Genomic DNA, 25,703 nt, shown 5'->3' with positions numbered 1-25,703 from the left:
GAAATGTTTTACTGCTTTATTTACGTGTGTGTGTGTGTGTGTGTGTGTGTGTGTGTGTGTGTGTGTGTGTGTGTGTGTGTGTGTGTGTGTGTGTGTGTGTGTGTGTGTGTGTGTGTGTGTGTGTGTGTGCGCGTGCGTGCGTGCGTGCGTGTTGTTATGTGCGAAGTAATTTCTCACATGAAAAAAAACACACCATAACTCTCTAGAACATGGAGGGGTACGAAGTTCTGCTGTTTTCAAAAGATTGTAATACATGTTTTACATACTGTATGATACCTTGTGAAACCTGACATTCTGCATAATGAGTACTTTTACTTTTGGTACTTTAAGTATATTTTGATGCCATTGCTTTTGTACTTTTACTCAAGAAAATGTTGAATTCCGGACTTTTACTTTCAACAGAGTATTTCTACATTGCAGTATTGATACTTTTACTAAAGTAAAACAATGTGAGTACCACTGCCAACGGCAGGGTAAGCGGCGTGACAGCGGTGAGGAGTGCGGTCGGAGTGACGGACGGATTCAAGGTGGGGGTGGGCCTACTGTACATCAAGGATCGGCACTGAGCCCTTTCTTGTTCACATTGGTATTGGACAGGTTGACAGATTAAGTCAGGCAAGAGGCACCGTGGGCTATGATGTTCGCGGACGACATTGGGATATGTAGTGAGACGAGGGAACATGTTGAAGAGAGTCTGGAAAGGTGGAGGCATGCACTAGCGAGAATAGGAATGAAAGTCAGCAGGAGTAAGACAGAATAATGTGTGCCTGAACGAGAGAGAGGACAGTGGAACAGTGAGGATGCAAGGAGTAGAGGAGGGCGAAGGGGAAGGAGTTTAAATACCTGGGGTCCAGTGGTGCAAAGTAACTAAGTACATGTACTCAAGTACTGTACTTAAGTACAATTCTGAGGTATTTTTTACTTTACTGGAGTATTTCCAATCTTCAGTACTTTTACTTCTAACCCACCACATCTCAGAGGCAAATATTGTACTTTTACTGTACTTATATATATTATAAAACATCATTAACCACTTTAGCCCTACTTTATACATAGGCTATTTGAAAATAGCCGATCTACAAACAAGCTCACAACAAGAGCTTGTAGATCTGCTATTTTCAAACATTTTAGTACTTTTACTTTTGGTACTTTAAGTACATTTTGATACCAATACTTTTGTACTTTAACTCAAGTACATTTTTAATTCCGGACTTTCACTTGTAACAGAGTATTTCTATATTGCAGTATTGATACTTTTACTTAAGTAAATATCAGAGTACTTTCTCCACCACTGCTGGGGTCAACTATCCAAAGTAATTGGGGAGTGTGGAAGAGAGTGCAGGCAGGGTGGAGCGGATGGAGGAAAGTGTCAGGAGTTATTTGTGACAAAAGGGAACCAGCAACTACTGTAGGACATTAGACGGTAGCGAGCAGACGCGTCGCTAGGTCTCTACTAGGTCGGGGGCTTAGCCCCGCAGGCAACGGGCACATGCACGCGCGCGCAGCGCGCGTGCATGTGCCCCTCTTCCCGCGCGCGCGCGAGATTTTTTTCCGCGGATTTCGCGGATTAGGGTGCTTTTTTCCCCGTTTTTTGTTACTTTATTTCGGTTTTAGGGGTAGGGGTAGGGTTAGGTTAGGGTGATAGATATATAGGTAATTCCCAAAAAAAAAAAAAACTTTACATTTTTTAATTTTTAATTTTTTTTTATTGGTGGCTTTGGACAAAACATTGGTGGCTATAGCCACCGAAGCCCACTCCTAACGACGCCACTGGTAGCGAGACCAGCCATGCTGTACGATTTGGCAACTGTGGCACTGGTGAAAATTGCCACTGGTGTACATTGTGGAGAAGGATGCTGAAGGCGGAACTTAAGAGGGTCCTTGAAATTAAAAAGGTTTGGCTAAGCACTGACCCAGCCTATTCATACAAAAGTGTTTGTCTGTCCGCGCCAGTGCTAAGTTTCTCACAAAGAGTTTGTTGACAGTTAATTTGTAGAGAAGATATGCAGGACGTCGATACGATCCATTTACTGTATGCGTTCAGAAATAATAATACGAGCAGCAGAGATAAGAAAAAAATAGCACTGGCTAGACTGAATTGACAGCAAGTGTCACAATAACGATGTGTTACTTTCTGTAAACCGATTTTCAGCAAGTGAAAGAGTGTAGGTGGATTCACAAGTGACAGCAGTGTGTGTGTGTGTGTGTGTGTGTGTGTGTGTGTGTGTGTGTGTGTGTGTGTGTGTGTGTGTGTGTGTGTGTGTGTGTGTGTGTGTGTGTGTGTGTGTGTGTGTGTGTGTGTGGGGTGCGTATGCGTGTGCGTGTGTGGATGGATGGAAGAGTTTTCTTTCAGCTTTCGTCAGGTGAATCAGAGAGAATGTTTGTGTCAGATGTGTGCTTGTGTTCAACGGGTGCAGACAAACTGGAGGTCAAGGCGAGGCGCCCTTAAAGGGGAAATCCACCCATTTTCAATATTTAACTATGTCATTAATATAGCATAAAGGAGTTGTGTGGAAATAAGAAAAAAGTTCCCCCCTTTCTGTGTTGCCTTGAAATGGAGGATTGATTGTGGGTTTAACATTGCAAATTACAACATGATGAGTCATCATGTTGTAATTTGCAATGTTAAAAAAAAAATCTAAATTGTTATTTTCAAACACTTTCAAGAGTTTTAGAAAATGTTCAAAAATAGCAGATGTACAAGCTTGCAGCACGTCACTTCGTGCTGCGCCGCTAGCTTGTACATCTGCTATTTTTGAGAAGCACTGTTCTAAAACCACTGTTCTAAATCCTAAGAGTTTTCTGAAAAACTTATGTTGCTATACATACAGTATATAGCTGAAATCTAAAATGACACAGATCCTGGTTTTAATGGGTTAAATGATGTCACAGTTATGTCCATGTACATTATCAGCGGTCCCAGAGAGATCAAGTGCAGTGCAAGAGAGGAGGGGGGGTCATTGTATTATGGATGGATGGGGGGGGGGTAAAAAAAAAATACTCCGCACTGATATATAGGCCTGGAGGACCGTTTACCCCCCCGGCAGTCATGGCCACCAGCACCTGTAAAAACACACTCCCTGTCAATCACAGCTAAGAGAGAGAGAGAGAGAGAGAGAGAGAGAGAGAGAGAGAGAGAGAGAGAGAGAGAGAGAGAGAGAGAGAGAGAGAGAGAGAGAGAGAGAGAGAGAGAGAGAGAGAGAGAGAGAGAGAGAATCTTAGTCCACTCCGTCCAATTCTGCATGGGACATATGACACATGTTATAGATATGCGTTGTTTTTTTCTTGTCTGCAACCATACATTTATCAGCCACTTTCAACCTGTCATCAGTATTTTGGGCATGTCGTTATAGGTGTTTGTAACCTACAAGCTTTGGGAGCTTGTAGACCCACTATTTTCGCTTATTTGGGAAACTGGGCACAATTGGTAACGTATTTTCTTCTTTTTTATGCCACCCCAGGCTATTTCTTATGAAAGGACACCCTGGAGAGAGAGATTAACAGGGGTTCAATCCATGTCGGGTCCAGTTTAACATTTGAGGGAATGGAACAAGGCAAGAGAACACAAATAGACAGGAAACCACGCAGGGATAAGTCTGGGATTTGGAACATTATTGTTATGCATTGCACGGCCAGTCCTACTTTTCAAATTGATTGTTCGATATTCTAGACTCGCCACCTGTGTTCGTGCGACTGTGGGACACTATTAGGTTGTGTAGCCTCCTCAACGTGTGCACGCGCACACGCAAGCAATCATCAACATGTTAGGCTTTTCTTAGTAACACACTGTTTTTAATGCTAATTCTGTTTACATTGCTAATGGAAGAGGAAACCTGTCAGCTACTAGCTAGTGAATGAATCTCTCACACGCTAGGATACGAACCGTCTAGAAGAGGGTCTGCGAGTCTGTCCGCACAGTCAGCGCCACATTTCTTGTGCACGCCGCTGGTAAAAGGCAGAGGCAGTAACAACAATTTCACATGGTTTTATATTTAACGTTTTAAATCTTTAATTCCATAGTCAATGGTGGTCCGATTGGGCTGAAATCCTCTAGCTGTCGGGTGAAAACCTTGTATGTCCAGTTTAAAATAGTGAAGGCAGGAGCCTATCTCCTGTTTTCTGTAGCGTGAGGCAGCTTGATGCCCCATATTTCTTTGGTATGAGCCTGCCAGGGATCGACCCCCAACCTCCCAGTCTCCGGGCGGACACTCTAACCACAAGGCCACTGAGCTGGTTGTCCTCAACATCAGGCGCAATAAAATCAGTCAGCTCCATGGGCACAAAAGGGGCATGCCCATATATGTGCATATACTGATGACATCAGCAATCTCCATTTATGGGCATTAAAGGGACAAAGACTGACAGATACAGAGATCCGGTTGTCCAGACTAGAGCCACAACAGATTGGACCGCTTTGCCCATACAGTATATGGTCATGTGCATATACGGCACCGACTGACCGACCAACTCGGCATGCACGTCGGCAAAGACTCAACGGAGTGCGGTGCCTGCCGTCCAGTAGCCCATATATGGGCATATACTGATGAAAAGGTGAATTCTATTGAAGTGTGGTCCCTCTCACCTGTGGGTCTATCCTAGGTCCCATCCTATTTTTGCTGTATATGCTTCCCTTAAGTACACTCATTAAAAAGCAAAATATTTAATTTCATTGCTACGCTGACGATGTTCATCTTTACCTGCATTTGAATGCGAACAGCATTGACTCAGTTTAGCAGTTGCAGTTTTTTTTTTAACACTGAATGAAAGCGAGACCGAATTAATCATCTTCAATCATGGCTATGACCCAGCTCGGTCCCCTCAGTGCCAATATCCAGTCTTCAGTTAAGAACCTTGATGTGACTTTTGACAGCAATTTAAAATTTCACAAGCAGATCAGTTCTGTGGTCAAAGCAATTTTTTTCCAACTTAACCCATTGCATGCCAATCACGTAGATCTACGTGAACCTATTTAAAGCCGCCACGTGCCAATCGCGTAGATCTACGTGAAGTGAAAAAAAAATCAAAATAAAAGTTTTTTTTTTTTTTTTTCACTTCCTTTTTAACTTAAAACTTAAAAAATATTCATCTCTGCTCCTAAGTACTTTTTTTTTTTTCAATGAAAAATCTCTGGCACTGGCTAGAAATTTTCAGAAATAATCTCTGGCAGTTAAAGGGTTAAAAAGCCTGATAAAAGCCTGTCTGCCCCCATCCGACCTAGACAGAGTCACCCACGCCTTTAATCCTTCGAGGCTTAATTAATTAACGTCAACAGCTTGTGCAAAATGCTGCCGCTCGACTCCTCACTGGCAAGAAAAAGAGTGACCATATCACCCCAGTCCTCGCCTCACTCCACTGGCTCCCCGTCTGTTTTAGAATTGATTTTAAGATTTTATTGTTTGTTTTTAAGCCCAAAATGGGCTGGCCCCTCCATATTTGTCTGATCTCATTCAGCCATACATCTCAACCAGAGCCCTGAGATCGGCTGACCAGTCGCTCCTGGTTGTGCCTAATACTCAGAGGTGACTGAACCTTCATGGTGGCCAGCCCCAGACTCTGAAACACCCTGAAACTCCACATTCGCTCTAGTCTGGCTCCATGCAGCCCACGAAATCGCTAGCCTCTCATTCAGGGTCTGGTGATGCTGTGGAAGGCGGGGTTTTCTCGTTTGCAAATCTAAATGACCCAATCGGGATCGGGATAATCCAGTATGAACCAATGCCAAAGAGTCCCATCTCAGAAAACGGTTGCACTGAGAGGGCTTTCAGACTGAATAATGGAGTGAAACGAAATGAAAATTCAGGCTGAGAGTCAGGCTACTGTACATTCGCTCTGCTCAGTCATTCAAGGTTTTTAAATCCTTACTAAAGACTCATTTGTTCTCGCTAGCTTTTAATGCTGTTTGACCGTGTAAATACCCTGGCCCTCACGGCAAACCTTTGATATGCCATACATATTGATATGTTGTTATATTTCCTTGTGTCATGTTCAATGTATTTTCTTCTTTCTTTTTCTCTGTTTTAATTTCTTTTCTCTTTTTCTGTCTGTATTTTAATGTGCTCGGTGCAGCACTTTGGTTCGACCTTGGTCGATGGAAATGTGCTCTATAAATAAAGTATGATTTGATTTGAAAGCCCCCGACACTATGACTCAGACATATTGGTCGGATCGGCGGTGCGACGTAGATGTGAGGGCCGTGTAGCGGCCTGAACTCTAGATGCCCGAACCTCTAGTTTACAAAAAAAGCATAAAAAGCTGATATACGGAGATACGGTTGCTGCCCGACGGCAATTATATGGAGTCCGTGATCCTCATGGAAGCCATATCGTTAATACACTAAATGGATTTTTCTTGTCAAATGATAGATTTGGCTTGTTATTAGGTGTGTAATGAGCAGTACAGTATAAAGTACAGTGATTCAGTCATTACTGCAAAATGAAGCCCGGCCTCTGCTTCTAATTCTGTTTTTTTTTTAATCCAATAAAGACTCGCTGTACATTTTGCCATACATATCAAATTACAGTCAATTATTTTGACACACGGCATGAATTATTTTGACACTGCTAAGTATGTGTAAACATCCTTATCACACGCTCCCAGCTCAAAAATATTCCACATAAGCCAGTGGGTTCGACAGCACTGCTAGACGAGTTATTAAAGCATCAACATCTGTTGTTTAGTCACTTAGGCTTTTCAAAAGTTGCCGATCTACTGGTACAAGCAATTTGGAATCATTTAGAAGAATTTCAACTACACAAAACTTCTCTCGTAGGGTCTCTACAAAACCGTTTCAGTCCGCGGAAAAAGACATACATTTTAGGGGTCCTTGACATGAAAAGGTCTGAGAACCACTGCTACAGCATAAGCTGTGCTTCTCTCTGTCGGGTCATGCTAAAGTTGTAGCTCTGACTCCTCCTGCTTTCATGTGAAACAAAACAAAAACCACAAAATAACATTTAACAGAAAATATTTCATCACCTAAGCTGCCGTACGAACTTCATTGTACGGCGGATAGTGAAAATACAAGTTGTGAGCTTTTAGATCTTTTCTAAAGTGTTTTAACAAAAAAAGTAAGTAGAATAGTAATATAATATCGTCGTTATCGGGTGGAAACCTTGTATGTCCACAATCGTTCCTTTTTATTACTAATTTAAAAACTAATATAAAATAGTGAAAATAGCCTATCTAAAAGCTCACAACGCGTCACGATGCGATACGTTGTGAGCTTTTCACTACTTTTGTGGGACACTCTTGTATGATGTAGGGCATTCATTTACCAAAAAAACATAACAAGTTTAAATATGGAGATGCATGGTTTCTGCCCGACAGCAGTGATATTTTAGTTTACACATGCACACGCGCGTGCACACACACACACACACACACTACTAACCTCTGGCTCCTCTGACAGGGGTTGGTGCCGGTGGCGCAGGGCTGGCTGAAGCGGCAGTGTCCGAACACGTAGTGGCTGAAGCCCATGCAGCGGGCCACACAGCCACTGGGGTACGTGCGGCCATTACTGGCACACACCGGTACAAACTGGTCTGCGCAGCCACACGGAAGACCTGCCACAGGACGAGAGAGAGAGACAGAGAGAGAGAGAGAGAGAGAGGGGGAGAGAATCAAATCAAATGTATTTATTACAGCAATTTTAAAAACAACTCACATTGTACCAAAGTGCTTTACGGCAGGGGTTCTCAAAGTCTTTTGTGCCAAGGACCCCCACATTGATATGTATTTGGATATAAGCTCGCTGTGAGCTTGCACATCTGCTAGTCAATAGTCAACGTAACACATTTCGCTGGGGACCCCCTGGATCCCCTCCAAGGACCACTGGGGGTCCCCGGACCCCACTTTGAGAACCACTGCTTTACAGGTCAAAATAAACAGCAAAACAGAACGATAAATAATAAAACTACATTTTAGCAGTCATAGTAGAACAACTTTAAAAGCACCGAAGCAAACCCTTCTTAACAGAGAGAGAAGGAGAAGGAGAGAGAAGGAGAGATTGAGAAGGGGAGGAATGGGGGGGGGGGGGCAGAGAGAGAGTGGGAAAGAGTAATTAGAGCGATAGAGAAAGAAATAAGGAGAGAGGGGGGGAGAGAGAGAGAGAGGATGTCATTTGGGGTCTCAGGGGAAGGCCTAGTGTTCCCATTTAACCTCAAATTCAGTTATTTTATGCATGTCGTCGCTTTCGGGGCAGAAACCTCTTATCTCCATATTTCAACTTTTTGTGTTTTGTCGTAAATTAACGCCCTACTTGATCATACCACAGCGTCACACAAAAGCATCAAAAGTAGCAGATCTACAAACTCGAAACGCGGCGAGAAGCGACGCGTTCTGAGCTTGTCGATCTGCTACTTTTAATATTTTGGAATTTGAATCCTGAAAAGCAACGGTTTTGGACATATGAGGTTTCCACCGGGCAGAGACGTATTTTCCTCAACTCAGAGAGAGAGAGAGAGAGAGAGAGAGAGAGAGAGAGAGAGAGTGAGTGAGTGAGAGAGGGACGAATGATATGAGACAAGGACGTTTTATAATGCCAGTTTGAAAATATGATTGATTGATTTTATTTGGTGACATTAAAAAAAGAGCACAGTATAGCACTTTCCTGACATACAGTCATAGATAGCATCACCGAGGATATAAAACACACAATAAAGCACCAAGGAGTTATTTCCATAATGCGGCTTTATTGATCCCTGTGGGGAAATTCAGGTGTCATAATAATCTGAATGACATGATCAGGCTTTAGTGTTCAGTGGATTTAGTTGGTGATGGTGGGAGAGTCCTTACTGTGTGTTGCATGCAGTGGTGGAAAGTAACTAAGTACATTTACTCAAGTACTGTACTTAAGTACAGTTTTGAGGTATGTTTTTTTACTTTACTTGAGTATGTCCATTTCTCAATACTTTATATTTCTACTTCTACTATATATTGTACTTTTCTCCACTACAATTATTTGAAAACCTTAGTTTCTAGTTGCTTTGTAGATTCAGATATTCATTAAAAAACATACATTAACCACTTTAGCCCTATATACTTTGAAAACAGCAGATCTACAAGTGTATACATTTTGAAAACTTGTGAAATGAGAGAGTCTGCATAAAGAGTACTTTTACTCTTGGTACTTTTCGGTATATTTTGACTGTTGTTCTTTTATTCAAGTAAATGTTGAATACCGGACATTTACTGAGTATTTCTACAATCTGGTATTGATACTTTTACTTAAGTAAAGCATATGGGTACTTCTTCCATCACTGGTTGCATGTCCTTATTGATGTTATGTTATGTGCTCTGTGTTGATGGATTGCTTTGTTGTTGTTGTGCTGGAGGACCCACTCTTCTCATCTTCTAATTAAAATTTCAACAGCAGGAGAGGAAGAATCAAGAACCCATCGCCCCCCCCTAGAATCTGCACTGTATCTCTGAATGAGTGTACTGTACATATAGTCACAGTCGGACAGTGAAGTGGTAAAGCTGCACCATGTAACTTTACTCTTCTACCCCGGATTTGAACACAGTGTCCTTTTTTTTCTTTTCTTTTTTTTTACCATTGAGCTAATATAGCCTGCCTGCTTGCTCAGGGGATAAATTGAATCTTGATCTTCAGGTCAAAATTTGTGGTAGATCCTGTGTCTAGGTGAGACATGACCATTGACACGATCTAAGGGTCCTGTCACCCACACACACGCACACAGACACACAGACAGACAGACATACAGACATACCAGTGAATTTCCTGCGTTGCTCGTCGGAGCTGTTGTCGGTCAGACACTCTCGGGTGGAGCAGACGGCCTTGCCGGCGAAGCACGAACACTGGTGACAGTCTACCATGAAGGATGTCCCATGACCTGTACACACACAGGTTTATATTACTTGTGAGGATATAAACATTTAAACCATGACCTGTACACAAACACACAAACACACGCACGCACGCACGCACGCACGCACGCACGCACGCACGCACGCACGCACGCACGCACGCACGCACGCACGCACACACACACACACACACACACACACACACACACACACACACACACACACACACACACACACACACACACACACACACACACACACACACACACACACACACACAGCCACGGGAACTAGCGGCCTCCCCTCCCTTCCCCAGGTATCGGCCCCCCTTGGGCAGGAGGTTGAGGTACGTTGAGAATGAACGAATGATAAAAAAAAAATCACACCCTGTGTGAAGAAAGCGGTGCCTTTGGGGCGGGGCTTAACTCATTGCAGTTCGTCCCTATTGGTGGTCTGAGTCCACGTACCAAATTGTTACTTGGTAGCATGCTGCAAACTGGAATGATGGCTGTTTAAAGCCCAGCCAATGGGCAGACAGAGGGGGCGGGGCTTAAGTAATTACAGTTCGTCCCTATTGGTGGTTTGAGGCCATGTACAAAATTTGAACTCCGTAGCATGCTGCGAACTTGAGTTATGGCTGTTTGAAGGCCAGCCAATGGGAAGACAGAGGGGGCGGGGCTTCAGCAATTCATGCTGGTCCCTATTGGTGGTCTAAGTCCACATACATTACCAAATGTGGACTTGGTGGCATGCTGCAAACTGGAGTTATAGCTGTTTAAAATCCCGTGCTCATACGGGCGCTGGGGGTCCCTGGACCCCTCTTTGATAACTTCAGCAATTCATGCTCGTCCCTATTGGTGGTCTAAGTCCACATACCAAATTTGGACTTGGTGGCATGCTGCAAACAGGAGTTATAGCTGTTTAAAATCCCGTGCTCATCCCGTGCTTCCACGGACATAATGTGCTCATCCCGTGCTTCCACGGACATAACATACGCTGGGGGTCCCTGGCCTGCACCCCTCTTTGATAAGCAGTGGCACGTGTGGGCAATAAGAGGAGAGATGGCAGAGGCAAGCTCCATGTGTGTGTGTGTGTGTGTGTGTGTGTGTGTGTGTGTGTGTGTGTGTGCGTGTGTTTGTATGTGTTGCTTCTTTGCCGTGCTCATCCCGTGCTGATACGGACGGACGGACGGACGGACGGACGGACGGACGGACATACGGACAAAGTCAAGTGTAGAGCGGTTGGCACCGCTAAAAACAAGTCTGTCACGTTTTTCATTGTAAAAGTGGGACTGGATTGGGGAATATAAGAAAATAGGCCTATTTAAGAAATAAATGTTCTTATACTACCTACATACTAATCAGCATCTCCCATCTGTCCGCTGTTTCCTGTTTAGTGTTGACAAGCTATCCTCATTGAGTGAACAGGTTGTTTACAACATGGCACTCAACATGGCATATCAATCATTACACATGATTGATATGATTTCTTTGCTGGGCCCAAATCAAAGAAAAGCACGGAAGCAACTAGCGTTGATACATCACCACCTGAATGTGTAAATGAAGAGCCTCAGCTGGAGTCTATCGAGTTGTTGACATGAGGGAATTCATTATCGTCACCCGGAGCAAGAGCACATTTGGAATATTATGAGGTAATAATGTAGCTAATTTATTTGGTTAAAAGCTCTATTGAACTGGAATGGGTATTGCCTGGCTATTGGGTTTTGTAAAGAAGAAATTGTTCTTGACTTGCTGTGTAACGATTATCAATATCATTAAGCAACATGTTTTGCAGCTGTGCCAAACTGTTAATGTTCTGATGGGCTGCCATGCCAACTGCTATAGCCTACTGCAACTGCCATACGTATATATATATACATATGTTCTGATAATCGGTGCCTTGCCAAACGTATACTGTAGCCTTGTTCTAATGTGTCTCTCTGTGCCATAGCCTGCTGGCCACTGTGTGTGCGGCTGTGCGGCAATTCTATTATGTTTAAGCTATTTGATATTACATTGCAACCTGAGCGCACAGCGATTCTGCGTCTAAAAAGATTTCTGTTATTAAAATTGCCGTATCAGCAAAGCCTGGTTAATTGCCTGTGACAGTTTGTTGATTAGTCAATGTTTACGATCTTGCTTGTCAAGAGAGGGAAAGGGAAAGTGTCGTTCTTGATTGTGTTATTAAAAAGCAAAAGCAGTCTGTTGTTAGTAAAACAACGCCGTAGTAGTGTGTTTTATGTGACGGACTGACGGTATTGCCAGTCAATTTTCGCACTGCGACGCGTTTTTCAGTGCACCACACCAGCGCGCAACTAAGTGTAAAATCAGACATAACTCTTATCTCTAATCCCCTACACCTAACATTTACATGTCTAATCCTATAACCCCAACCTGAACCGTTTTCACGTTTCCAGTGTCAAAACGGTTGCTTTTTCAGTGACAGTTATTTGGATGTGACAGCAGTTGTTTGTTCACCCGGAAGAGGTCGAGACAGACAGACGGTAGGAAAGCTGGGAGAGACAGAGACATGGGAGAGACAGACGGCAGGAATTCTGAATGGGAGAACAGCATAGGGGAGACAGAAAGCTTTTTTTCCCCCCATGGAGGTTATATTGTCTCTGCTCACAAGGGGGCAGAGAGAGAGAGAGAGAGAGAGAGAGAGAGAGAGAGAGAGAGAGAGAGAGAGAGAGAGAGAGAGAGAGAGAGAGAGAGAGAGAGAGAGAGAGAGAGAGAGAGAGAGAGAGAGAGAGAGAGAGAGAGAGAGAGAGAGAGAGAATAGTTTATTTCATGTAGTGACGTTTGTGTGTGCAGAAGCAGAGTGTGACCACAGGAAGGAAATGCCAACATGTGGTTGGTTGCCTTCTTCTCCCTCCTAAACACTGTCTGATGGAGAAACACATGCAGGGACACACACACAGGAGGTCGGGGGGATTTTGGGGGGAAGATTTAATACCAGAACAACAACGCCTCATCATCCGGCTGGACACCAATGTGTTTTAACCACTCTAGACCAGTGGTTCTCAAACATTTTTGTGTCAAGGACCCCCAAATTGATATGTATTTGGCTGCGGACCCCTCATCTCAAAAGGTTTTGTGCCAGGGAAACCAAACATTTTCGATATTTCTCAAATATTTAAAAAAATAGCAGATGTACAAGCTTGCAGTGCGGCACGAAGTGACGCGCTGTGAGATCTGCTATTTTAGAATAGCCAACATTATAAATGGATAGAGTGGTTAAACTATTAACCATTAACCATGATTAACTACTTTTGATGCATAAGGGACCCCCTGGAACCCTCCCAATGACACCTGGGGCTCCCAGGACCCCACATTGAGAACCAATGCATTATGCCACAGACCCCCAATCTACTTGCCAATTCTTAACTGTGACATCACACCCTGTCCGAGATACGTGGCCTGCTGCGTCCAAACTGGATCCGGCGAGTGCAACAACGGCACAACAGCAGATGCAGTTGTAAAAACACTGTTGTTAATGCTTGTTAATTGGGGATGTGCAGAACGTACTGTAAGGAACACTTGGGAGGGAAGCGGGACTGGCACTTTAAAAGTCAGATAACTACTGGCCCCTGCTGGCCTATGTGCGAACCTACACGCAACACTGCTTTTGAAGTACATTCACTAGCACCAATACATTGATAGAGAGGCAGATATGTAACCCTTAAATCAACAGTTCACAATGCAGACAGACAGACAGACAGACAGACAGACAGACAGACAGACAGACAGACAGTTAGTTCATTAGACCACTGGCTCTCAAATTGGGGGGGGTCCTTCCTTCTCTCACCCTTCATCTGCCCTCCTATGACGCAGGTCTTGCTGGTGTCCACGCAGGGCATCTCGGCGCAGTTCTCCAGTCGGCCGCTCAGGCCGCAGCTGCACACCTCGAAGCAGCCTGCGGGGGCGCTGCGCCGGGGCACCTGGATGCGAGACTCCTGGTGGACCAGGAAGTCCGAGGCCTCACCCAGCTTGCAGCCTGAACGCACATGCACACGCACACACACACACACACACACACACACACACACACACACACACACACACACACACACACACACACACACACACACACACACACACACACACACACACACACACACGCACACGTTTGTATTACTATACAACGTGAAGGTTTTAGGTCATCATAAAAATTGCTGAAAATAGCAGAAATATAGCAGATCTGCAAGCTCACATTATTAACTACTTAAACCCCAGCATCCGTATTCTGGGAAAACCTTTGTGGGAAATAACTGATTGATAAGCTCGAGCTTGTCGATCTGCTATTTTCAGCGAAGATATTTAATTTGGTTTTGGCTCTGGAGCTGAAAATGTTATTTTTGGGGGGAAACTGTTTACCTGGTACACAGAAGTATGGCTGACAGCTGAGATCGTCATGGCAACCCTTCCTGTTGACCTGACACAGGTGGTTGCTGGGACACGGGTTGGGGTTACAGGGGTGGATCACCTCCTCCACGATGTCGTTGCCTAGGGGACTGGGGACTGTGACGTGTGTGTGTGTGTGTGTGTGTGTGTGTGTGTGTGTGTGTGTGTGTGTGTGTGTGTGTGTGTGTGTGTGGTTAGTTCAATATTTATAAAACCTGCAGACACACTTAATCACTTTGACTATATATATATATATTTATTTTTTTCAAAAATAGCAAAAACAGCAGATCTACAAGCTTACAATGTGTCGCATCAAGACGCGTTGTGAGCTTGTAGATCTGCTATTTTTGCTATATTTGTGTGACACTGTAGTATGACAAAGTATTAATTTAAGGGACAAAGGGCATTCATTTACACAGAAAGAAAACACACAAAGAAAATTGAAATATGGAGATACAAGGTTTCTGCCCGACAGCAATGATATAAGCCAACGTTGTCACATTATTAATTATTTATAAATTTCTTCCTACAAGGAACATTTCTGAGGTATGTATGTATGTAGCAGTTGCTGCTTTTGTGGAGATGAGGATAGATTTATTACATCTTTTATTACAGCAAGGCGACCGTATAGAACAGCGTACACCCGCCAGTCCTCCCTATATCGTTGCTGTCAGGTGGAAACCTTGTATGTCCAGAACCATTCCTTTAAAAATATATATTATACGTTTTTACATGTGTCTGAGATGGCCTTTCTAAGAAATTACAATTATGAATCCAGTGTGAGGGCTGGACGTGAAGTGTACGCACGCGCGCGCACACACACACACACACACACACACACACACACACACAGAGAGAGAGTGTGTGTACTCACTGAGGTATGTGTCTAGGGGGATGCAGCGGTCCGCATCGTCGTTGGGGGAGAGCAGGTCACAGATCCTCTCTGGACTCTGACCCTCGTGGAACCGCTTCCTGTCCCCACACTGACGCAGGATCTCCACACAGTCTGACCTGAGAGGAGAGGAGAGGAGAGTGGATCAGTCCAGTTGTTATCTGTATCTGATGTTATCATCCCACCTCCATCCACCTCCATCCATCATTACCTACCCCACAGCAGATTTGTTTTATCTTTTTACCCAATTTTCTCCCCAATTTAGTCGCCATGTCAATTAATTCCTCCCCACACACGTTTGTGTGTTGTCACTGCTGTTGTATCCTACTAATCTCTCAAGAACAGATTCTGCCCTGCGGTGGAATCTGTCGGAGAGGTTCGTCATAACGTGTGCACATTGGCTACAAGTGGGCGTGCCTTCAGATCAGGAAGTAGGCCGCGCTTTACCCAATCAAATGTAGTGGGCGGGATTCACATGTCCATCCACCCTTCCCCCCTCGAAACTAGCCGAAACTAATTTAACAATAGCGTCCTCGGAGCGGACAAAACCACGGAAAGATATTCTTATTTTAAATTACTCTTTCATCATAGAAACAAGTGGGCTTATAACCAAAACCATCCATGTTCTCTGGGAGAAGTGGTGTTAGTGTTCCGTGTAGAAATATTGTTAGTGGGAATGAAAACGTAGTCGCACCAACCGGAAGTGATGCGCTGAAGGCAGACATGAAACAGGGGTTTCCCTGCGCACTGGCTTCCCATTTGCCTCCCTCCAGACCCCACAGATTAAATCACAAACAGCAGAGGTCGCTGTTTTTCATTTTCTGTGGGGTCTGGCTACGCGAGACTAGTATCCTACTGACTCACCTGCCAGTGAGGAGCCCCCACTGGGAGGACGTAGAGCCTTCGCCCTACTCCTCCCGCTCAACACTCCCTGCTGACAGGTGCCGCCCCCCAGCCAGTAGGAGTACGTACAGTGACAAATCCTCTCGGCCCGGCTTCCCTCCCCCAAACTCGGGCCAATCGTGTTCATATAGACGCTCGACAAAGTCAGATGCACCACGATGGACTCGAGATTGAGGTAGTTTTGACAGGAGGAAGACAGCAGCAGACTGTCTGCTGTTCAGCTACCAGACCCTCATCCATTATTTTAAACCCTCTATTCTTGAAACGGACCTGAGTTGCAACTGTAGTTGCTCTATACAAAATAATGTATGAACTAAACAACTGTATTCAATACAGTGTATTCCAAGGAGGTCTACTACTGTCCAGGATATACTGTAAGTGAATGTTTTAAATATAGTAATTGCTCTTGTTAAAGGTAGGGTAAGTGATTTGCTTTGGTTAAAATAAGTGTTAAATAGCTCTATATTCTGATAGTACTCATTGCTATAGAGTGTTTGTTCAGTAACAGGAGTCTCCTTGTCTCTCCACCTCTTTATTAAACAGATAATGCATTTTCATTTCCAATTTTATCCAATCAGGACAGAGAACTCAATCAGGATACAGATTAAACAAGTGAAATTGGAAGTGATGACACTAAGAAATGAGCAGACAAAATTGGAAATGGAACACTATACAAATTAAGCTTAAAAATGGGTACTTTCTCCTGATTGGCTGAGATTTTGACACCTACCGGAAAATGTATTTTCTGTTTATCAAAGAGCTGGAGAGACAGGGAGACTCCTGTTACTGAACAAACACTCTATAGCAATGATTACTATCAGAATATAGTGTTTTATCCTTTTAACAAAATACTTTTTGTTTTAACCAAAAAATATCACTTACCCTGCCTTTAAGCTTGGCCTGCTATTTACTTCAATTCAACAAATATTAAAATACGACAAAAACAAAATATCCATGAATCCAAGGCTTCATGGGGTGAAAATGTTATAGAAATAAAAAGTATTGTTTGAGGTTGAAATACCCCTTTAAATCAACACACAGGATTTTTGCTGCGCAGAGAGATTCCACAGCCTTGTTCTGATGTTCCCAAGCTGTTGAAAGATGTGATGGTTGTACCAGTCACTCAACACAAGGAGAGGATTAGCACGTCACCATGTGTGTACATGACAAATGACACCCTCTTATAGCTGATGTTGCTGCACACGCATGCACGCAAACACACACTGATAGCCCATAGCAATCAGTCAAACTCTATCGTCCTACAGCAGTAGTTCTCAAAGTGGGGTCCGGGTACCCCCAGGGGTCCTTCAGGGGGTTCCAGGGGGTCCCCTGCGAAATGTGTTAATACAGCATCACAGTTATTTTATACGTGATGCTTTATACAATTGAAAAACGTTGGCTACGTTGGTAACAATTTTGGACATGGCCCGACAGAGTCGATTTACAAAAAAGCTAAATTAGCACATTTACAATGCAACGCATTGTGAGCTTGTGCTACTTTTGAGTGACACTGTGGTATGACGAGTAATAGTAATTTACGAAGAAAAAAAAACCATAAAAATAAACAAGGTACAAGGTTTTCTTCCCAAAGGCAACGATAAATGAAAAGCATAGGGTTAAAGAACACAAGGGAGCTGGTTAACAGCGAGAATGAGTTTTTGCGTGCGTCCAACCATGTTGGAATTCTTATTATAATAAAGTCTGTTTCCTCCTTTGTACATTTGAGTGTCCGGATTCTCTGCTTTTATCTCATGAGAATGATTTTTTTCTTTGATGTAATCGAATTATATGGGGTTTGAAACAATAACATATGATCGTGTGATGCGTCACTGCGGCATTGGAGACGCTGAAAAACGTTTTAATCCGGTTCAAGTTTGATTTGTAAGCGCTAGCGCCACACTAGCGACGAAGTGTCAGCCATCATCATGCTTCACTGCAAATTACTATTACGAATAATGCTATTAACAGCCATTCATACCGCATGTTGTTATTGTTCAAAATAATATGTGACTTTGATATTGTTCTTGTCATTCCCACCCCAATAAAGCATAATTGAACAAATCATCACGCTACGCTCGGTACAACAGACACACTGCTACACAAATATGTTAGTTATTAAACATTTATATACTGTCTGCGGATTGAATGTCACATGCCAATGTAAGCGAGAGAAAGGCAGAGAGAAAGAAAGAGAGAGAGACACACGCACACGCACGCACGCACACACACACACAGACACAGACACAGACACAGACACACACACACACACACACACACACACACACACACACACACACACACACACACACACACACACACACACACACACACACACACACACACACACACACACACACACACACGCACACACAGTGGTGTTGACGTACGGAGTACAGGTAGTGTGCTGTGTGGTGAATAATGCCTGATTTATACTTGGTTTCGTGCCATGTCATGCACCCGAAAACAGCAGATCTACAAGCTCACAACGTGTCGCAGCGCGACGCGTTGTGAGCTTGTAGATCGGCTGTTTTCGGGTGGGCTTTAAATCCCTGAGGACAGATGGGTCTCTCTAGCCCCCCTTCTGGGTTAGATAACCCATTCTGTCAGCACGACCCCAGCCCTCTTTAATGTGACCTTGTTCCATTGCATGTTTCCTTTATGTACTTAAACATGTACCTACTAGCCTGGAAGTACTCAGTCTGTATGTGCAACCCCTGCATGCAATACAGTGTGTTAACCTGTACTGTAAGTACTAGCATGCAGTACATTGTCTCTGTCGGGTGGAAACGTCAGGACAGCAACAATATGCTGTATGTACCAGTGGTTCTGAAATGTTTTCATGTCAAGCACCCAGACAAATCATTAATGTATTTACGGGTCCATTTGGTTTCATTTTACTCCCTCAACAGTTAAATTATTGTTAAACATCTGCATCACTTAATTAAATAATTGTTATTTTGTCAATGTTGCCTGTTTTCTCTCCTAATGGTACCAACATCAATACAGCATGGAATTGTGGACAAAATCGTATCCAATGATAACAAAATATGTGGTTTGTGGCTCAAATGCCGAATAAATAATGGACCTCGATATGAAAAGGGTTGAAAGCCACTGCCCTACAGTGTCCAGCTACTGTACAACATACTTGCAGATGACGCTGCCCCTGGACTTGCTGTGGCAGGGTTTGATCTGGAGGGAGCAGGCCACAGCCTTCCACATCTCCGGCTTGCACTTCCGGATGTCCAGCACCGGGATGTTCATGAAGGGCATCTTGATGGTGCCGTTGGACCACAGCTTGATGTCGTTCATCGCCCCCTGGTCCGACTGCACGTTGCAGCTGCGGAACAGCTCCGTGGGCCTGGCAGGGGAGAGGAGAGGAGAGGAAACGGTACTTATGGCAGGTGATGAAAAACAACAATAACAACAACATAAAAATAGCTTTGTTTATTGTGCAATAACCCATTAACCCAATTCTACAAATGCTCTCTAAATCAGTAGTTCTCAAACTTTTTCGTGCCAAGGACCCCCAAATTGTATGTATTTGGCCGCAGACCACCGTCTGAAAATGTTTGTGCCAGGGAGCCCCAGAAGAGAAGATTTGTGCAAATAATAATAATAATAATAATTCAAACACAACATTTTTAAAAAATGTTCAAAAAATAGCAGATGTACAAGCTCGCAGCATGGCACGAAGTGACGCTAACGCTAATATCTAAAATGACACAGATGCTTTCCCGGGTTTAATGGGTTAAGGTTGAAGTCAAATAATTGGTGGTCTCTCTTAATTCGGTAGGAAGACTATTCCAGTGATGGGAGGCTCTAACAGAGAAGACTGTTTGACCAAACACACTATGATAGTTGCCCTTGATGGCCTGCCACCACTCTCCCTTCGCCCTATGAACTGGCAAGCCCATTTAAGACCTTAAAAATTAGACAAGCATCTGCAAAATGTTTAAAGCTATCAAAATTACTCACTAAGTACTTTTGAATTATATGGCAACGGTGACAACTATTGGGCTATTGGTCAAGTGTTTTTGATGTCTGTTTGGAAAGAGATTTGAAAGCGAATTTCACCCACTTTTTTTTACTTCTGTAAAACCTGTGATGTGACAATAAAGCTGACAATAATTCTGATTCTGATTCTGACTATAGGTTTCAAAGCTGTCAGATTTGTCTGTGACCAGGTTATGAAACAGTATGTTAGGTGAGAGAAGATCATACATGAAGAGTTTAGCTGCGTCTGTTGTTGGTCTTTAAATGTTCCTGAAATGAGACAGATTGAATTTGATTGTTTAAAGATGATTGTGTTCTAGCTCAGATCAGTGGAACCAACACAGTACCTATTTACCTGTATCACAAAGAAGACTCTTTATACCATGAACTATTTTTTTACATTCTTCTTTTTTTTTATCCCTTGCAATACCCTCACCACCCACCAGGGGTCCCCGGCCCAAATGGTTGAGAATCACTGGTCTTCATATTGGACACAGTGTTGTCATGTCCGCTTATTATAAGAGACTTTGGGCTTGTTTTTCTGCAAAGTTGCCAAGTAAATATAGGTAGTTACTTATTTGGCCTTGTTTCCTAATATTGTTTGTAAATCAGTGCTTCTTAAACATTTCATGACAAGGACCCCCAGATTAATATGTATTTGTCTGCAGACCCCCCATCTCAAGACTTCATTAAATTGAAAATAGCCGTATAGCCTAGTCGCTTCTTTTGGGCTTGGTTTTCATAGACCTGGTTGCTTATTTCTTTTGCAGAATCTGGCAACACTGATTGGACACACGCCAGTGGCTGGTGTGCAGCCTGAGGCGGCGGGGAAGCTTCTCTTGAGGTTAAGAGAGACGGAGGAGGTAAAGCTGATGGCTGTTTTCCTCTAATCCCGGCCAACCAGGAAGCCTCTCTGATCTTTGATTGGAGGGTTTTGGTCTGAAGTGAGTCAGCTAATTGGTGGGTTTGGAGGGGTTCCATCGTGCCGAGGTTTCTGAGGTGTGGGTGTGGTCGTCCAGCCCTACCACCCCCCCGCCAACACAGCCAACCGGACGCTTTGTTTACTACAGTATGTCACGATCTCTTAAATGCTACATGTAGGGTGTCCTCAGAGTTATTACGGGGGGGGGGGGGGGGGGGGGGGGGGGGGGGGCTGGAGCTTTTTTTTTTTTACACTAACCACTTGAACCCTTGCATCACTATTCTGAGGGGAACATTAGCCAAAAATAGCAGATCTACAAGCACACAACGCTTGGCACTGTGCTTATAGATCTGCTATTTTCGGCAAAGAGGTTTGGTGTGGAGGGAGAAAAAGAGCAGACGAAGTACAATTATTGACATTAACATATTTACACACCACTGATGATAGTGTATGAAGCTATGAAATCTAATTCACAAACCAAATGTATACAATATAGTGGCGGGGTCCCTGCTTCATCTCTCTCTCAGCTAAGGGGTCCTTCGCCTGCAAAAGTTGAAGACCCTTATCTTAATGGGCTAAATTGTCTAAATCTTTCCACAATAGACATAGTGTGTGAGGACAATTTTTCTGCTCCTCACAAGAGAAATGGTTGCTTTATGGCTTAAAAGATTCTATTATTATAAGATATTTAGAGGTTAGGTTTAGGGTTAGAATTAAGCCTGATTCATACTTAGTTGTGCTCTGGTGTTGCACACTGAAAATAGTAGATGTAAAAGCTCATAACCCTATCACCGAGTTCTGACCTAAGCTTCACCCCTGTGTGGCAAGGGGATTTCTTCTCAAGCCACACACACACACACAGACAGCATCAGCTGAGACTTATTTGAAGGGCCTGAGGATGGCTCTTTCATACACACATGCACACCCACGCGCACACACACACACACACACACACACACACACACACACACACACACACACACACACACACACACACACACACACACACACACACACACACACACACACACACACACACACACACACACACACACACACACACACACACACACACGATGCTTTGGTGTTTTTTGTTTTGTTTTTAATACCAGTGAACACGCACACACACAAAACACAGACACACACAGACACACACACACACACACACACACACACACACACACACACACACACACACACACACACACACACACACACACACACACACACACACACACACACACACACACACACACACACACACACACAACACAGAGACAGACACACGCTGCGCAACCCCTAGCTTCATGTGTGTTTGATGCGGGCTCTGTAGCCCGGGGGCCCCGTGCGGCGCGGGGTCCCGTGCTTTTGAAGCCCCCAGTGAGGGGGCACAGACTCACACCGGGATCAACCGGAGCTCTTCAAAGCACACCGGAGGAGAGACTTCCACACACACAGTGTGTTTTTGCCTGAACTTCAAATCCCACGATGCCACAGCGGGAGCGCCCTGTGCCATCATCAACATCTAAAAAACATTACATTTGGCCGAAGTGGGGGGGGGGGCTCCTTTGTTAAAAAAATATATAACACTTTTAGATCTCCAGTTGGTTTTCCAAATGACATTAGTTCTTCAAAGGGAACATCGAAGCAGCAAATGCAAGCAAAATATCGTTTCGAGCTTAAATATCTGCTATTTTTGCTACTTTTGTGTGACACTGTAGTATGATCAAGGGCGTTAATTTACAAAAAAATGTTTCTGCCCGACAGCGACAATACGTTTCACTGTTGGGGGGGCTGCTGAGTCCTTGATCGTTGCCCTGCTCAACATTTGGAGTTGTTGTTGCCCTCTTATTAGTCTCAGCAAACTTGACCTGAGTTAGCGCTGCACTTGGTCTGCACTATTTTTTCCCTCTACACTGAAAATTGCCAATCTACAAGCTCACAACTTGTCGCGTTGCAACGTGTTGTGAGCTTGTAGATCGCTATTTTATGAGAATGCCACAGATCTGCTACTTTTGATGCTTTTTTGTGTGACGCTGTAGTATGAGTGTTATAGGGTGATAGTGATTTACTTTGGTAAAAATAAGTGTTAAATAGCTCTATATTCTGATAGTACTCATTGCTATAGTGTTCAGTACATGGAGTCTCCCATGTCCCTCCAGCTCTTTATTAACTCATTCAGTGCCCAGCTTATTTATGGCAGTTTGGCTTTGAGTGCCACAGCCAAAATTCATTGTAAAAAAAAAGTGCTTAGGAGCCGAGATACAGCCTTTTTAAGTAAGAAGTTAAACAAAGAGTGAATGGAGCAGAATATTTTCAAATCATGATATCCTGGGTTCAGAATTTTTTTTTTGTTTGATTTTTTAAATTTCTTTTTTCATGACGTCTTAGACGTCATGTGGCGCTCAGGGCGCTCAGGCCACGTGACGTCTTAGACGTCATGTGGCACTGAATGAGTTAAACAGAATGTTGTCACCTACCTGAAAATGTACTATATTCTGTTTACTAAAGAGCTGGAGAGACCCCTGTGACCGAACAAGCAATGTTTAGCAATGATTACTATGAGAATATAGTACTTTAACCTTTTTTTTTTTTAAATATATCACCTACCCTACCTTTAATTTAAAATTAAATTCACAAAAAGTAATATGGAGATAAGAGGTTTCAGCCCAGAAAGCAACGAATTGCAGCACGGTTGGTTGTTAGCACTATAATTGTTGCTGCAGTACAGTGATGGATGGCGCTAGCTCTGAGCAGTCTGACCTGTTGTTGAAGTTGGTGCAGTAGGTCAGGTCTTTGCAGCCCAGCTGGCACGGCTCCCTGACGTCGGCCAGGCAGGTGATGAGCTCCGTCTCCACGGGGTTGTACTCGCACAGCTGGTCGAACTCCTGCCACGTCTGGGTGCCCCAGTTGGTGCTGATCTCCTGGCACATGTCCCTGCATGGAGAGAAAGAGAGAGAGAGAGGCAAGACTGTAAAAAAATATATGGACATAGCAGATTGGTTTCTACAGAGCCGTTTTGAATCCACCAAATCCACCATCTTGGAACTTCGAGTCCCCGAAAAAGCAACCGGAAACTAATGCTATTATTGGCTGGAAGGGCAGCGAGGGCGGGTCTTCACTAGGTAGAACCAGTAGAAGCCCTAGAAGCATACCTTACTTTATCATTAATTAATGTATTAATATTTGAATATCATATCATGATAATTGAAAAGAAGACTTTAAACTAGCGATTGAAAACATAAAATATTCATGAAAATGTTTACGAAGGTAATAAAATCAAGTGTAAAGTCTGGCCAAAACCTCATTCACTTGAATGGAGTGTTAGCTTTTCTGCAGCCAGCAGGAGTGGGAAATAGCTACATCTGCTGGGTTATTAATGAGAACAGCAGGGGAAAACCTGCAACGATACGATACAATATATAAACACTGCCAGCCAATCAAAATGCATATGAATTTACAGGGTGTCACGTTCAACACGGTACCAAAGATGGTTGATATAGAAACGTAAACCATCCGAATTGGAGCCACTAGAGGCGAAACGGAACACAAATCCTACAAACCCACAAACTCCTACGTGGGTGACGGCAGATCTTGCGAAAGCCCTATGTTTACAGGTGTTAGATCCCACGACAGAGAAAGGTTGATAATAAAGTCGATTTTCTTCTGATTTGTCTCGTTGAAAAAAGCCATTTTAGTATGAAAATCTTGGGAAGAATGTGTGGCTTGTGGCGCTCGGGTTCAATATAAAGTTCAGGGACCACGGGGCTAAAGAATGGTTCAGAAGCTGTGTTCACGTTCACTCTTCCATTGGACATAATAGACTTCAACCTGCTTCCTCTGTCTTTTTTTTTGTCTTGGACGGTACATGCCTGCAGAGCGACGTGTTGGCCTTGGAGCAGCAGTGCAGCTTGGCGCAGTCCATCTTGGCCGGCGGCGAGGCCTCCACGTCCGTCTTGGTGGGCGGGTGGGCGCTGCCCAGGAAGCACTGCCACAGGGGGTCCTGGGGGAGCGGCTGGGAGCCGCACTCGTCGATCAGGCCCTCCATGATCTCGTGCTCCGTGGTCATGGTGCGCAGGATCCTCCGGCAGGCCACCTGGCAGTGGGTGTCCTCCGCCCGGTCACAGCAGTACAGACCTATAGGGGACAGGAGGGACGGTCAACACTATAGGGGAGGAACAGTTAAATCAAACTAATCAATTTAACTGAGTATAGTATTAAAAATGATCGATAATCTATCATTTCATAAAAAACACATTAAAATAGGTCCCGACCATAGACCGTACAAACGAATGGACAAAGTCACGCTCCTGGTTTCTACAGAGCCGTTCTAAAGCCTGTTTTTCAGCGATTTCAAATCCGCCATCTTTCTATATCCGGTCCGAAACGCTAACGGAAATTAATGCTATTGGCTGCAACCGCAGCGAGGGCTAGAAACTCACCCTAGAAACATACCCTGTTCTTTATCATAATTATTTTTAATTAATGGGACCATAATTTACTAAACGCATATCATGGTGATTTCAAAAAGACTTGGCGATTGAAAACATAAAGTGTTTATGAAAAGGTTTACTAAGGTAATAAAATCAAGTATAAAGTCCGCCCAAAACCTCATTCCGTTGTATTGAGATTATATGTTATTGCGACCAGTTGGTGAAATAGCAACATCTGCTACTGAAATGTACACTCACTGTCTATGATGCTGCCTATGGGTGTGTTACAAAAGGTGACTGTACTGATTGTCTATCGGGCTGTGTATGGTTGT

General features: G+C 43.7%; 1 protein-coding gene across 1 annotated transcript in view; it reads right to left on the bottom strand.

The window, feature by feature from the left end:
• reck (reversion-inducing-cysteine-rich protein with kazal motifs) overlaps positions 1-25,703 on the bottom strand; it is a 100,091-nt gene that overhangs the window by 28,782 nt on the left and 45,606 nt on the right. Inside the window, exons 9-16 of the mRNA XM_084049023.1 lie at positions 24,811-25,075; positions 23,702-23,875; positions 19,169-19,381; positions 15,103-15,239; positions 14,202-14,345; positions 13,633-13,821; positions 9,729-9,851; positions 7,391-7,562 (exon numbers count right to left, since the gene is read on the bottom strand). Coding sequence (XP_083905149.1) covers positions 7,391-7,562; positions 9,729-9,851; positions 13,633-13,821; positions 14,202-14,345; positions 15,103-15,239; positions 19,169-19,381; positions 23,702-23,875; positions 24,811-25,075 — 1,417 coding nt within the window. The remainder of the gene's footprint in view (positions 1-7,390; positions 7,563-9,728; positions 9,852-13,632; positions 13,822-14,201; positions 14,346-15,102; positions 15,240-19,168; positions 19,382-23,701; positions 23,876-24,810; positions 25,076-25,703) is intronic.

The sequence above is a fragment of the Gymnoscopelus microlampas genome, assembly GCF_963454915.1.
Source record: "Gymnoscopelus microlampas genome assembly, chromosome: 22".
Taxonomy (NCBI): Eukaryota; Metazoa; Chordata; class Actinopteri; order Myctophiformes; family Myctophidae; genus Gymnoscopelus; species Gymnoscopelus microlampas.
Note: the sequence above shows the minus strand (reverse complement) of the source record. Positions and strands in the feature narration are given on the sequence as shown.